This window comes from Rissa tridactyla, chromosome 2 (genome assembly GCF_028500815.1).
Source record: "Rissa tridactyla isolate bRisTri1 chromosome 2, bRisTri1.patW.cur.20221130, whole genome shotgun sequence".
NCBI lineage: Eukaryota > Metazoa > Chordata > Aves > Charadriiformes > Laridae > Rissa > Rissa tridactyla.
This window is the reverse complement of record NC_071467.1, coordinates 145,256,916-145,272,549: the sequence shown is the minus strand read 5'-3', so window position 1 is coordinate 145,272,549 and position 15,634 is coordinate 145,256,916. Positions and strand designations below refer to the sequence as shown.

Genomic DNA, 15,634 nt, shown 5'->3' with positions numbered 1-15,634 from the left:
GTATACGACTCTATAGTATGTGTGTTTATCTGTAAATCAGCAGAAGAGAGTTAGAGGTTCTTTTTGAACAGCTGTACCCAGCATTTCTAAGGAGTTTTGGTCTGAAATGGTACAAAGGGCCTTTGTGTGCTTTCTTGGTAAAAGTTAAGCCTGTTAGCATCTGCCAGCAGCAGTAACAGAAGGCCCTGAAGTGCAGATGTGCTTTTCCATTGCCTGTGGAGAGGCGTATACTTCATGTGATAGTTTCTTCCTTTTTTTTTCTAAACATGCATAGTGTTACAAAAAAGTCTAATTGTTAGGGATCCCAGTTTTCCTTTGGCAGAGTGAGATCAAAAGGAAGAAACTGCCATTTTACGTATGACATTATAGGGTGTTTTTTTATTAATTAGAATTGTGGCAACTGATGAATATCTCTTTATGGGAAAAAAAATGGATATGATTTTCTGCAGTATGCAGTCATGAGCGAGTGGTACAAAAGCTGGCATTTTTCTCTGCTGTTGGCTGTTACAGTGGGTTACTGACATTTATTGCATGTTTTTCAGAATAGCAAACACATTTAGTACCAAAATCAGAAAGTAGATTGAATAGCTTTCAAAACCTCACACACTGGCAAGGCAAGATGTGCAATTGTCCTTGACAATTGCCTCCTTCTTCTTTCATGAGCTGCAATAAGTGTCTTCAAACTCAACTGAATTCATATTTTTTCCAGGCATATAATAATCATATTACAGAGTTAGACTGCATTCTGAACTTTGGCAAAGCAGTCAACATACTTTTTTACTGCTGACTTTGCTAACAGTTTTCACTGAAGGAACTATTACTGCCCAAGCACACCTCCAAATACTGTGCCAGTGAGGTGAGTGCAAAAGAGGAGTGACAGCTCTCCTGCTGAAAGTAGAACACAGTGAATTAATCCAATTACCAGAAGAGAGGTGGCTGACACAAAATGTGGGTTCATTTATGCTTTTCCTAGTCATCATAGCAGTGTCTACGCTTGGATTTATTTCACTGGAGCCAGAAGTCTGACATTTCTAAGGTTCCACCTTCTGTATTTATCCCCCTTTGCTCATAAAGGGGGGATATGTTATGTGAAGTGTAGAGCAGTATACAGCATCCAGTTTAAAATAGCACACTTCGGATGTGAGTTTCTGTATGGATTACTCCCAAGAAAGCAAAATTTGGTGAGGGAGGGAACATGGACAATTCTGTGGAAATTGTTCTTAAAACGGCTGATAAAAATATTTTGGCTTCCATGTTGCTAATTTTACCCTAAGGGGCCTTATCTAGTACATCAGTTTTAATATTCTTCAGGCTGAAAGCTAGTATTCATGGTCTCAGCCTCTGAGTGAATAAGGAATGGCAGTATTGCAACAGCTCTAACCACTAAATGTGCATGAGTCAGGCACCTCCCCTTCCCAAAGCAGGAGGAAATAATTAGTTAAAAATAAGTAACCTAATAAATATATACACATTTTAATTTTAATTTTTTATTGCTTTCCATGTAATGAGCCATCAGGAAAAACGTGGGTCACATTTCTAAGTCAGATTTCTAAACCTGCAGGCAGGGTTCTCAAGAAATCATATGACTTGAGGATCTGTGCTTTGATGATAAGCCCTACATATCATGAAATACCACGGGAGCTGGCAGCACAGCAAGGGCATTATAAGGATTTATAAGGCGGCACAAGGTTTTTAAGGTGACCAGGACTAATCTGATTGTTATATGCGTACATTAGAGCATATCTGTGATGGAACACACAAGCAATTAAAATTCTAGATAAAGACTTTAATAGATCATATTTTTGGGTAAACTAGTGCATGAAACCTTTTTGACTTGTCAATACAACGTACAACCCAATGGCAAAAAATTATTGGCCTGTTTCTGTGTCATGTTTCTTTGTTGTACTTGTGAGGAATTAGGAACATGAGTCTGGTAGCTAGCTTGGTGGGTATTTATCCCACAGAAAACATTTTCAACAGAGGCCTCCCAGGTGACCAGGAATTCAAAAAACAACCATTAAAAAAGACACCATTAAAAGCAGGAGTGTTTTAGTAATTAGAATGGATAAAGAATAGACATAGAAATGACCAACCGTAGACATGGAGGGCCTGAACTGTGATTTCATTCCTTCACCATAAATTATTATACATATTGAAGTGCTAAGCACAAGTATTACTACTGCAGCTGTGCTATGTTAGAAAACAGGTTTCAGAGATCTGTGGCAATCAGCTTAAATCAGTGCAAAGTTAATCATAATATTTTGCTTGCTCTTTCAGTTGTACTTTATAATTAGTCTAACCCTGCCTATTTGATAAAAAGCATTTGAGAAATCTACTTTCATTTCTTATAGTTGCAACCTGTAGGACCTGAAATAGGGGAATGCATGACTAGAGTGAGCCTCCAGGGTCATCATATCCAGTCCACAATTTTATGCCCCTCCCCCCTTTGTTTTTTTTGCAAAGAGCTCCCTAATATGATCCCCTTCTTAATTAAAATAATCAAACTGTATCTTAAAAAACAGTGGACTTTTTTCCCCTTTCTACATCTGTTATGTTGGTTGGCTCCAGAAACTCACTTCCTGATAGAAACTTTCTGCTAATTTCTGTGTATCTGTATTCATGGACAGTTTTTAACTTCAGAGCTTGTACTGTCATTGAGAATGTGTTCTATTTTTCTTTTCTTCACGCTGCTTAATATTTATCTCTCTCTTTTTCTCCTGCCTTTGCTAAGCTAAACAAGTTAAGCTCTTCTAATGTCTTGCCTACTAATCTACTAATTTCCTGCTATCTCCACAACGTCTGTCTTACTTGTTCTCATTTGATTTCTGGAACATCAGTGACCATGGTAATCTGTATTTTTCCAGGTGACATGTCACCATGTGCATTGGCATCAAGATTCCCTGTTTCGACTGAAAACACCTGACGTGGATCACATTTCTCCTTGCCATTTTTACAGCCAGATCACAAACCTTACTCAGACTGTGATCAACTAATACATGACAATTGTTGTCTCCAAAATAAGCCTCATGTACCACTGTATAGCAGATATTTTTATTCCTAGTCCTTATGTCTGAAGCTTTGAAACAGCTTCTTTTCAATTATTGCTTTAATTAATGGCTCAGCATTAGTCCACGCTATTTTCTTCTTTGCAGCTCATAATACCAAGATGCTTCTACAGTGCTTACAGAGAATTGATGTAGCTGATTTTAGTATAAGACCTTAAGTAGAACTGCTTTGTCCTCACAATCTAAGGATTATACTATTTTCACTTATGGCACAGAAAATGGGAAAAGAAATTTAGATATAAATCCCTATCTCCCAGGTTTGATCATGGGGAAAGCCTGGGAACAATTCAGCATCTCCTTGTATCTAGAGACTGCATTCAGTTTCCACCACCACTGCTTTTCTTTTGTGCTGATCAAGACATCCCTTTCAGTTTCCTTTCTCTGCTGACCTGGGTTTTAGGTCAAAGCCAATTTAGGCAGCTGGAACTAGTCGTATGTTGCCTATTTATTACAAACACAATGTTCTGGTGAAAGCTGAACAAATCAACTCAAATATAAGAAAACCCGTGAAAAAGCTGGATTCTGGTTTTAGTTTATAGTGATGATATTCAGCAGTAAGATGTGTCCAGGAAGAGTTTGCTCCTCTGTCTGTTGGAAATAGAAATTTCCTGTTAATTTAGCATACATATTAAATTAATTCATCCTTATTTCTTTTCTTTTTAAAGTGTGTTCACACAACTACAGTACTGAAACTGGCATGCTAACATCTCCAAACTATCCCAATAACTACCCTGTCCAGACGGAGTGCGTATACACCATCACAGTGGGGATAAACAGACAGATTGTGCTGCGCTTCACCAACTTCACCTTGGAAGGGAATAAACTCTGTACAGAGGATTATGTAGAAATCAGGCAAGCCTAATTATTTCTCTTGTCCTTGTTATTGATAACCATGGAAGTTGTCCAGATCCACTTAGGGATTTTCAGAAGTATAGTTTTAACTATACACCTGTGCATCAATGTGGGAAAAGGACTTACCAGAGAACATTAAAGGCTATCTTTTCCCCCTCCCATCCTGCTCCATTGTTGTCTTTCCCTCTTGGTAAATTCCAGTTCTCTGAGCAAATGGAGTATGTAAACTGTGTTCCTATGCACTGCATTCTGTTTGTTTTCCTTAGTGCAGAAACAAAGAGTTTTGTTGCGTGTGTTGTGACATATTCTCCACGATAATTGAAAAGTCATGGCAGTCAGATGAAATCCCTGGTGACTGGGAAAAGGGAAACATTGCACCCATTTTTAAAAAGGGTAGAAAGGAGGTCCCTGGGAACTATCAAAATGTCAGCCTCACCTCTGTGCCTGGGAAAATCATGGAACAGATCTTCCTAAAAGCTATTCTAAGGCACATGGAGGACAGGGAGGTGATTCAAGACAGCCAGCATGGCTTCTTCAGGGGCAAGTCCTGCCTTACCAACCTGGTGGCCTTCTATGATGGAGTCACTACATCAGTGGACAAGGAAAGAACTATGGATGTAATCTATCTGGACTTCTGTAAGGCCTTTGACCCAGTCCCCGCAACATCCTGCTCTCTAAATTGGAGAGATGGATTTGATGGGTGGACTATTTGGTGGATGAGGAACTGGCTGAATGGTCGAATGTAGGGGGTAGTGGTCAATGGCTCAATGTCCAGATGGAGATCGGTGACAAGTGGTGTCCCTCAGTGGTCTGTACTGGGACCAGTACTGTTTAATATCTTCATCAATGACATAGTGGGATAGAGCACACCCTCAGCAAGTTTGTGGATGAAACCAAACTGAGTGGTGTGGTTGACATGCCTGAGGGATGGGGTGCTATCCAGAGGGACTTGGACAGGCTTGAGAAGTGGGCCCATGTGAAACTCATGCAGTTAAACAAAGACAGGTGCAGCATCCTGCACCTGGGTCACAGCAATCCCAAGCACAGGCTGGGGGATGAAGGGATTGAGAACAGCCCTGCCAAGAAAGACTTGGGGGTACTGGTGGATGAAAAGCGGGACATGAGACGACAATGTGCACCTGCAGCCCAGAAAGCCAACCATATCCTGGGCTGCATCAAAATAAGCATGGCCAGCAGGTTGAGGGAGGTGATTCTGCCCCTCTACCTCGTTCTGGTGAGACCCCACCTGGAGTACTGTGTCCAGCTCTGGAGCCCCCAGCATAAGAAAAACATGGACTTGTTGGAGTGGGTCCAGAGGAGGGCCACAAAAATGATCAGAGGGCTGGAGCACCTCTCCTGTGAGGACAGGCTGAGAGAGTTGGGGTTGTTTGGCCTGGAGAAGAGAAGGCTCAGGGAGACCTTATTGCAGCCTTCCAGTACTTAAAGGGGGCTTATAAGAAAAATGGGGACAAACTTTTTGGCAGGGCTTGTTGTGATAGAACAAGGTGTAATGGTTTGAAACTAAAAGAGGAAAGATTTAGACTAGATATAAGGAAGAATTTTTTTACACTGAAGGTGGTGGAACACTGGAACAAGTTGCCCAGAGAGGTGGTAGATGCCTCATCCCTGGAAACATTTAAGGTCAGGTTGGATGGGGCTCTGAGCAACCTGGTCTAGCTGAAGATACCCCTGCTTATTGCGGGGGTGGAGGGGCATGGTAGGACTAGATGACCTTTAAAGGTGCCTTCCAACTATTCTATGCTTCTATGAGTCTATATTCTGTTTTATGTTTATCATCTTTAAACAGGATGATAATGATGTTCTATGATGCAGCACTAGGAACATGTACATAATCTGCAATATTTGTCTATACTGGCATCACCATTAAACTTAGGATATTAGCATGGTGATTTCTAGTAAATTTTACAGGACAGAGACAAATGGAAGAAAGTAATATCTGCAGGAAGGTTAGCTGCATGCTTACAATACAGCTGCACCAAGTTCCCATCCTTTCTGCTGTATTGATGTCTGGCATTTTCACTTTGCAGTGTCAGTGCACCCATTTTTGTCCTCGTAAGCCAGCTCTCTAGATGAACCATGTCTTCAGAACGCCAGTGTATTTTTTCACTCTAAGCATGCCATGAGTTTCCATGATCTCCATAAGCACCATGATAAAGCTCATTTGAAAATTATACCAGATATTCTGTATCGGTTATTCCTTGTTAAGTTGTGTCTTATTTTTTAGAACCAGGCAAAAAGCTTCTTGCTGAAGTTGCAGTATTAAGATTCTGAATTCCTGCTGAATTAGCTGTTTTTTTTTTTAACTGTACATACAAACTGGAGAAAGTTATGAAAACCTGAAAGGCTTTTTCAATATTTTCTAAGTAAAGTGTTTCATTTTTTCATTTTAAAAGGACAATCTGAGATTAAATTTAATCTAACTTTATTTTAACAGTTAACACCTTAATTTGGGGTAGACCTGAATTATAACAGTTTTTTCCCCCCTTTTTCACCTCAAGAACTGAAAACATTCATTCATTGCATAAATCTAACTCTGTTGTTACTGTGAAGAGCTCACCAGTCTTAAGCAGGTTTTAAGATACGGCCAGAACACTGCTAAGTGCAACTCAGCACATTTCTGCTGCCATAACTGGATTTCCAGAATGCCTTATCAAACTTGATACCATTAAAAGGGGTAGCTAGATAAGTCTTAGGTGGGGTGCCACTCTGGTTTCTTGTCCTGAGGTGTCCTCTTATAAATTGCATTCAGTCAACTAAGAAAATTGTTCATCTGACCACAGCTGTGGAGGCTGAGATGCAAGTTCTGGCAGAGTTCTTCAACTGCCAGTAAACTGAGACAGCAGCAAGCATTTTAAGCTGGGAAGATGACAAGAAAACAGAGTGGGAAGGTCTAGGTAGAAATTTCTCTCAAAAGCAGGTATAAACCTGTGAAAATGTAATTGAAAGTATTACAGTATTACTGTCTACTTAAAAAGCATCATATCAAGATCACACCCATATATAGATACAAATATATTTATTATTGTCCTAATGGCCTGTAGGATATTTGTAATATGAAAGTGCTTAAAGATAAGGTTAGAAAGCAATTGATAAGTAGGTTGTCACTGTCTTTTTTATTCACATGAGACATGCAGGTAGCATAACAGATCATTAGATGTGCATCCTGATTACAGTATTAGACAATATTACTGAAAATATTACTTATTTTAAAAATAGGAAATAAGTGGTTGTAGAAACAATTCTGAAGGCTAAGAAAATATTTCAAAACATGTGTCGTATCAGTTCTGAGAAATGGGTTCTGATTTGTGTGGTGGCAAATAAACATGTTTTTTTTAATAGGTCAGCTCATCTGGTTTTGTGCCAGGCTAAACAGTGAAAAGTGAGCAAACTGTTATTTCTTCAAATTAGAAGATTACCTTTGATTACACCAATGATTGCCACCTTGTAGAATACAGAGAAGTCCTGCTTCTGCAGCATCAAGTCTACTTGAGACACTTCTTCAGTCTGTCGTTGTATTGATAGACTCTGGACAGGCTGCTGAGATGAGAGAGTGGACATACACAGCAAGCAGGTGCTTGTGGTAGGACTTCTTACTACAAGTTGCAGGATTCCTCCAGTATTTGGTAGCTGTATTGTTGCGAAAGATGAAGAGCCAGGATTAGTCTTTCCCAGGCCTGAAAGAATCCCAAGATTTTTGGTTTGTTAATATTTCTTATGGCTTTCCTCTTTTATCCAAGGTTTTTCTTCTCTATTGTTCTAGAGATGGAGGCTATGAAACTTCTCCTCCTCTTGGAAAATACTGTGGTACAGACCTGCCTCCTGTTACAATCTCTCATGGTAACAAGCTGTGGATAAAGTTTGTCAGTGACATATTTGGCACAAGAAAGGGATTTTTGGCAGAGTGGGATGGTACATCAGCAGGTAAAATGACTGCATCAAGTATAAAACCATTTTACACATCTCATTTTTGATCTTTCATTTGTATTTAATTTCTCACCTTTTCCCCCACATCTTTTCTGCTTTCCATCTTCTAAAATTTGTCTGCTAATTGTATAGCAACATATATTCAGGTTGTTAAGATCAAGGATACAACTTTCTTGATCCTTGGGCTTTCTTTTTCTTCACTGGGAAGGATATACTATTCCCTAGATATAATGTAGCATCAACTTTCTTGTGTGTTTAGGAAAGCAGTAACCAAGAATTTAATGGAGAGGTTTATACTTGAAGATTAACTATCTATCAAGAGCACTCTTCAAATTAGATGATAGTTAATATTTCTAGGTGCTATGTGTTCTCTTCTGCTCTACAACACTGTTGGCTAAATGCAGATTTTTGGGGCGTGAAGATGTTCAGGGTGTGTGAAGGTCAGTAGAATGAACGTCACACATCATGTGTAATTCTCTGCTCTTCTAGGTGCTAAATGTTGGTTTTGTTTCTTTGCCATTTTCAGGGTGTGGTGGGACTTTGATGACAGCAACTGGTATCTTCATGTCTCCCAACTACCCTATGCCATATTACCACAATTCAGAGTGCTACTGGTTGCTCAGAGGAAGCCGAGGAACCCCATTCGAAATCCAGTTTGAACAGTTCCACCTAGAGTATCACCCAAAGTGCAACTTTGATTACCTTGCGGTATGTACCCTGTGATGCTTTGCTCTGTAGGAGGCAGCTGAGTATGATGAGTACACAGGCAAGGAAAAACACATGGTTCTGGTCTTCAAATATTTGTAAGTGAATAGAGCCAGAATAGGAAGACTCCATGCTGGCACGGTGCCTTCATATCGTGGAGCAGTGGGAGGTAAGGCAGCAGTGTCTGTGTAGCTGCTGGTAAGAAAAGCATTTATGTCTAGATAGAAACGCCACTGAAACAAGAATCTGTCTATATCTTTGTATCTTTGCTGTGTTTTGGACCAAGCCCTTATTACGCTCTCTTAGCAAATTACAAGGAAAAAGGCACAACAGTGTCAATAACCCTAATGTTAATCCCAAATTTCATATTTGAACTGTTGCATAAATTATTTGAATATTTTTAATAGAGTTGAAATGTAGTGCAGTTTTCCCCTCCTGGTGAGTAAACCCCTCAAAACCCACCAGTATTCAGTTACTGTCTTCCTGTTTTTCCACCGATTTGCTTGTTTCTGAAATGCCTGTCAGGCTTCCTCTGAGCGGAAACAGAATTTAACCTCTTGTATACCCAGTAACCGTTCCCTAAGCAGACATTTTTCAGGGGGAAATTACTTGAATTTGTAATGCCATCAGCTTTATTAATTTTTTTATTTTTTTTTTAAGGTATATGATGGCAACAGCAGTAATGCTAAACAGCTAGGTAAATTTTGTGGGAATCAGATACCAGAACCCATCCGTTCCAGTGGAGACAGCATGTATGTAAAACTAAGGACAGATGGCAGTCTGCGAGGTGGAGGGTTTTTAGCCAGATACAAACAGGGTAAGTATGTAAAAGATGATGATAAGAACATGTTTCTACAGTTTCAGCTTCTTCCTGAAACTGCTTCTTGCAGCTCATGGTCTTACCTATTCATGAGCAGAGGACAATGTATAGAGCATATTATTGACACAGATTCTCTAGTCTGCTACAGTCACAGAAGACAGAGCGCTAAAAAGTATCTGCCCATCTACTCGTGATGAAGATTATCTCCTCCCTAGAAGAAAGCTGGTGAGGTGGTTCTACTTCTATGACCTGCACCAGCGGCACTTACCACTACAAATTTACTCAGAATGGCTAGTGCTGGAAGTCCATAACAGGGTAGATAGATAAGACTGTTCTTGCTCTTCTGCTCACCCAGTCTCCTGAGTTTTTAACAGAGAAGGCAGAGAAAACAAGCTTCTCTGCTCTTCTAGCTGCCTGTGAGGCAGGATGGCAAAGGAGAAGTGAGTTACCCTCAGGCATCCTGGATCACTGTGGGTGTGCTTAGGATCATTCAGCCATTTTGAAATGAAACACTTCTAAAAGTTTCATTTTTTATATCTTCTGGTAAGGGTCACAAATTTCTTTCAAACATTGTTTTTGTAAAATAGTTCTACCCCAGAAATACCAGAATAATAACACTTGGAGAAAAATCCAAAAAGATACATGACAAACTATTTTGTTCCCAGTCATAACCTTGGATATCATTCTGGTGTTTATTTTTCTCCTTATACACTCCAGCATACATGGTTAAATGCACATTACAAGATTCAGAATTTCAGCACATACAAGATGATTTCCAAGCATCTTTGTGTACCTTAAATGTGACATGCCCAAGTCATAGAGGTTGCTGTAGGTTTATAGACATTAAGTTGTCCTTGGTTTCAACAATAATAAATGGATTACGAAAAAACAAAGCTATTCATCCACACATGGTGCATACAATAATTAGAAAAGAAGAATAATTATCCTTAAAGATATCACAGATTCAGCTACTGTGTACTTTTCAGACTGCAAAGTCAAGACGATATATCAGAAGAGGGTTCCCCCTGTTTCATTAATTAAACAGAAAGAGCACTTTCAAAGCACTCAGATATAGAACCTGAGCCATCAGATAATGTGATCTACATTTTACATTCATAATTAATTCCTGAAGATGCATCAGAGAAAGCTTTCAATGGCTTGCCCAAAAGCTAAAATTATTTAGGAAGCAGTGGTATAAAATAAGGATGCTTAGATGCCAGATGCATTTATGTGTACATGAAAGAAATGTAATGATGAATTGGAAACATTGCAAAGGAAAACATGGTATCGAATTAACATTCAAAGGCACCTTTCTGTCTGATATGTTTCTAATAAAATCCTGATGGCAGGGGGTAGCAGCTTTTACCCATCTTGCATTCTTCAAAATCCGTTTTGTGCTCTTCATCCTGTCCTTTCAAACAGTTGTATGCTTCAGTGTAGCTTTGCAGGCAAGCTCCACTCCACCCGACCCTGACCTTCAGCTGCATCCTGAGCATTTTGAAGTCCTAAAAACACAGACCTCTGTAAATGATTCGCAAAGAATCAAAAAAATTTGCAGGAGGTAGCTGTATTATCTGTAGTGACAGACAATAGAAGAGTTTTGCAAGTGAATCTCAGCTATTTCTGCTCTTCAAACACTGCAGATATGCTGTATAAAGCAAACAGCCTGTTCTGCTCCCTGCCTTCTGCCCATTTCTTCTCTGTGCATTGCACTGGTCTGCTCCCAATCCAGAGCAGGCTGGGCAATCCCCAAGAGATTGCCCACATCTCTATCTTTAGTGAAAGTTGGATATAGGAAAATGAGACTCACTGACTTAATGCCATTATTGTAATTTCACTCTCAATCTAGTTTAATTTCTTTTTAATTTTCGCTGCACTTCAAGGAAAGCTCTCATTATTCCATATGCTAGGATTTTACTGGATGACTCAAAAGGAAAATCATGGCTCCTTTTTAAAGAATATAAAGAATTTCATGGTCACTTCAAGTTCCTGGAGCTAGAAAATCCAATAGTGTAGTGTACTTTCCATTTGTTGTTTTAGCCAGGGATTATTAATTTTTTTTTCCAGTTTGCTGAAATAAAGCCCTTTAATCCATTAGTCAACCTTTGTTGAGCACCCTCCCCAAATTGTTTTAAATGACAGGGCAAATTTCTGTTATTAGTTTAAAAAAAAAAGAGAAGAAAACGTGTTTGAGGAATAACCATGTATTTAGAATTAAAGAAAACTGCCAAAAAATATATATGTACTACCTATACTGATGAGTTGGCAAGTATCAGAGAAGAAGGACATAATAGAGCTGAAGGATTCAAGTTTGGAAAGTCTGGATTCTGTTTGCAGCATATGCACTATGTTCTCCAATAGGTCACAATTCTCTTTCGCACGATTTCTTTAATCTGTGAAATACAAATATGTCTCACCTTGTTAATGCTATCAGTAACTTCAATTAGTATTTTTTGAAATACTGGATTAATAAGCACTGCACAAATATAATTTATTACCACTTTTTTTCAGTTTGCCACGAAGTACTGACTGTTAATCGTAGCCATGGCATATTGGAAAGTTTAAATTATCCAAATAATTACCCATTAAATGAGCACTGCAACTGGACCATCCAAACTACAAAGGGGAACACGCTGAACTATAGCTTCACAGCCTTTGATATAGAAGATGGATCTGACTGTGACCGTGACTTCTTGAACGTATGTACCCAGATTCTAGAAACAAGAAAAATCAGGTCTTGCCCAATAAGGAAACACAATAAGGGTGCAGAAGACCAAGGGGAAATTTATCTTATCTAAATTTAGCCGTTAAAACTCATGTTTTGTCCCTATTTCCTCTGCGATCAGTAGGGTGCGAATCGTTGACAGAGAGCACTTCATCCTACCTTAAGACAATGTCTGCAATAGGGAGGATGAATCACTTTGCAGGTGCCTAGATTTCCTACAGAGAGTGGAGCCACCACCTTAGATTAGATGCCCTGGCTTTTATAGGTGAAGTGAGATGTTATCATTCCAGCTTCATGTAAAGAAGAAGAAATCCTGAGATTAGTAAATTGGTTGCAAAAAGACAATGAGCCCAATTGTATTCCTCCTGTTTTTATCTGAGAAGGAGTGGGGAATGTTTGAAAACTTTAAAATGTTGTTATTTCTACACTTTTAAAGGGAGAGTTGCTGTGTCTCCTGTTTATATTTTCCTTTTCATAATTAATCTGCTTCTTTAAAGGACTGAAAGAAACTGAATTTACCCAGAAACAAAATGAGAAATTGTTAGCCAAATAAAACCATGCAGTCAATCTAAAGCCAAGTACCCTTTATTTTCATAAAATTTCTAGGACAACAGAATAGATATTTTCTTTCTGTTTTGTACCTTGTACTGTGGGAAGTAAGGTATAGTCATGATTACTGCTATACTGAGGATTATAATCTCCTGCCTCCAATTTTGCTGTTTTACTGAACTAAGCCATCCTTCAGATTTCACCCTTGTACAGAATGCCAGCACATAGCCTCTGTGCTCCACTTTGGTTTTGCACAAGAGGAACTGAAATTTAGAGAAGTGTTAGAGAAGACTACTTGCAGCAAAGGAGAGAGATAAGGAATAGTGCCCACATTTTTGGGAATACTTACTTACACTGGGGTCTTTCAGAAGGTCCAGCAACAGGCCTGGTGATGGGCTAATCTGTTCCCCCTAGATGTCCTCCCTTGCTCCCTCTACCTCCTTACTATGCCAACTTTCACAGCTCAAAATTGGTAATAAATTGACAAAAGTAGTGTTCTTCCAGCTTTCTTCTCTTTGTGGCCAGGCATGGAAAGAAAGAATAGACATGTGAAGAAAATAAACAAGGGAGCACTGTATTGAGAACTAACTATTAAACCCTGGTTCATTTTGTGAGGAGGTTGAAAAGGAAACATTGGAGCCAAGTGGAGAGGCCAGTGCTAGTCTCAAGATGCTTAAGCCCTTGATCCATGAAAAGCAGGAGCCCTGCACACAGTAGCCAGCCAGTGAGAAGACTTGCCAGAAGACGCTATTCTAGACGTAAGTCAAAGCTGGAGGAACAGTGCCAGAGGCAAGGACCTGATCCAAAGCACTTAACAGAAATAAAACATATCAGAGGGAGTGAGGAGACAGGGAGCAGAAAAGTACTTGCACTCTTTTTTTTTAACAATTTTTCAGTGCTTCCAATCAAAGAAAATATCTACTGAAAGAGGTATAAAGAGGAAAATGCAAGGGAAAAACAGAATCGTGGAAATGTATTAAGGAGGCTATAATTTGCAGTTCATGTGACATTACTTATAAATCTTTCTCTAAATGCCATTAAGAAATACCACTTGGAAAAGATGTTCTCATTTGGTTGTTGCATGCTGCACAAATATGTGCCATAGTGTAAAAAAAGAGAACAAGGTTGAACCAGCTAGGCAACTGAATAGTGTTTGCTCCCACCCTGTGTCTTGCGAAAGGGGAGCATGTTGGCAAGGCTGTGAGCGCTCTGTGGTGTAGGGGAAAGGGGGAATAATCTGGAACAAGTGTGCAGTTCACTTTCTAAGCAGACTGCAGATATTTGGGACTTTTCTGTCTGAAATCCATGTGGAGTCTGACGCCACTGCAAATTGGAAAACAGTTTAACAAAAAACCCCCCGACTCATAGCTGTTCTGCTAAGATAAATTACTTTTCTGCCATATGCTAGTTTTGAGATTCTTTTATTGTGAAGAGGCATAAAAGGGGAAAGCTCTGATACCCTGGCTGAGTATAACACTGGGAAAACAGAGGTATAATCCTATTCACTATAGTGTGTGGACCATGTGCCAGAGCCCTTCACCATTTTCTTGGAGGAAATGGGAAACTGCTGCTCAGACAGTTTCCATGTAGCTGCACTCGCAAACCGGACTGGCCACTGGTGCTGATCAAGTGCTTTTTTTCCCATCTCCTTTTAGATTTGATGTCAGCAGGTCTCCCACCTCGGAACGTTGCAGCAGGTAGCAACACCCTACTTGTCGTCTTAGCTCTGTGGCAGCCCGAACAGTAGCAGCCTGGTGCTCTGTGGCTCATAGCAGATGGCAGGCTTGGTGACAATATTTGCTGCTGTTAGGTTGGATGAGATGATGATCACAGTTGTGGTGGTAGAGGGAGTATGGGAAAGTGATATGTGATGGAGAATGACAAGCTTAAATGTTGCAGAGGTGTTGTGGTAGAGAGCTGACCTGCCTGAGCAGAGTACAATCAAGAAATGGCAGTTGCAAAAAAACAAACAAACAAAAAAACCAACCCAAAACATAGCAGAGGTGCTTTTAAAAGTCAGTGAGAGAAACATGTGGACATGCTTTTATGACATTGCAAATGTCTCAAACCAGAGCTCTGATTTTTTGGAAATCTTTCTGAATTCTGAAGAAAAAAATCACGGTGCTTTTTGGGGTGGGGACAGCTTGACTGGGAAGGCTGCGTTCCTGAGTACTGCTGGACCTGGCCCGCTGGAGACTGTCATTTTGGTCCCAGTCTCCGTACTGGAAAAGGGCCTGTTCTTCAGCTTTGTATTTAAGTATGTCTTACGCTTCTGAGCCAAACCCATATATACTACACAAGAAGAATATTTTGCCTTGTGATTAATTCAGTCTGATATACACAGAATATATTAACTTGCTATTTGCTCCCTGGCTTAGTCCACATATGAGTCAGAAATTAAATACATGGAATAATGACAAAACCAAAAGTTTCTACGTACAGGTATTCCTAGTGGTTTTCAGTTACTAAAGATATTATCACCACTTAGGGCAAATAACTGTGTCAAAAATGGAACAAGGAAAAAGACAGTCAGATGTCCAAAGAATACAAGTAAGTGCAAGTACAGTGCGCGGCTGTCCCAGACTGAAATGCAGTCACAGCTGTACAATAAGTCAGCCATGTATTGCGTTACCTATTTCCTTTTCTCCTTTGATCATGGGATGCTTCTTGTGACCCAGACCGCCGTTTGCAGCAGCTGGCTGGTGTTACTCATAGTGAGCAGCATTCCCTCTCCGCAGGGAGCCTTGAGTGATTCTGACTCGGTCTGGCCTGGGCAGGGCCTGTAGATCCACCACTTTAGCACATACAACTATTTCTACCTGTGTCAAGTAGGAAGGAAAAAGCCTTGTTCCTCTAACTTGGTGACAATTTTCTGCCCCTGTGCATCAGTGCCAGAAATTGAGAAGGGGCAGTGTGGGAGGGAGGCAAAACTGCAGTTCTTTATGATGTCAGTCTGTAGCACAAATCTCATAT

At 39.9% G+C, this 15,634-nt stretch overlaps 1 protein-coding gene across 3 annotated transcripts in view; it reads left to right on the top strand.

Annotated features, from left to right (window-relative positions):
- CUBN (cubilin) overlaps positions 1-15,634 on the top strand; it is a 148,473-nt gene that overhangs the window by 32,337 nt on the left and 100,502 nt on the right. For all 3 annotated transcript variants that reach the window (XM_054192490.1, XM_054192491.1, XM_054192489.1), the window contains exons 23-27: positions 3,731-3,917; positions 7,699-7,859; positions 8,389-8,570; positions 9,228-9,384; positions 11,899-12,086. In XM_054192490.1, coding sequence (XP_054048465.1) covers positions 3,731-3,917; positions 7,699-7,859; positions 8,389-8,570; positions 9,228-9,384; positions 11,899-12,086 — 875 coding nt within the window. The remainder of the gene's footprint in view (positions 1-3,730; positions 3,918-7,698; positions 7,860-8,388; positions 8,571-9,227; positions 9,385-11,898; positions 12,087-15,634) is intronic.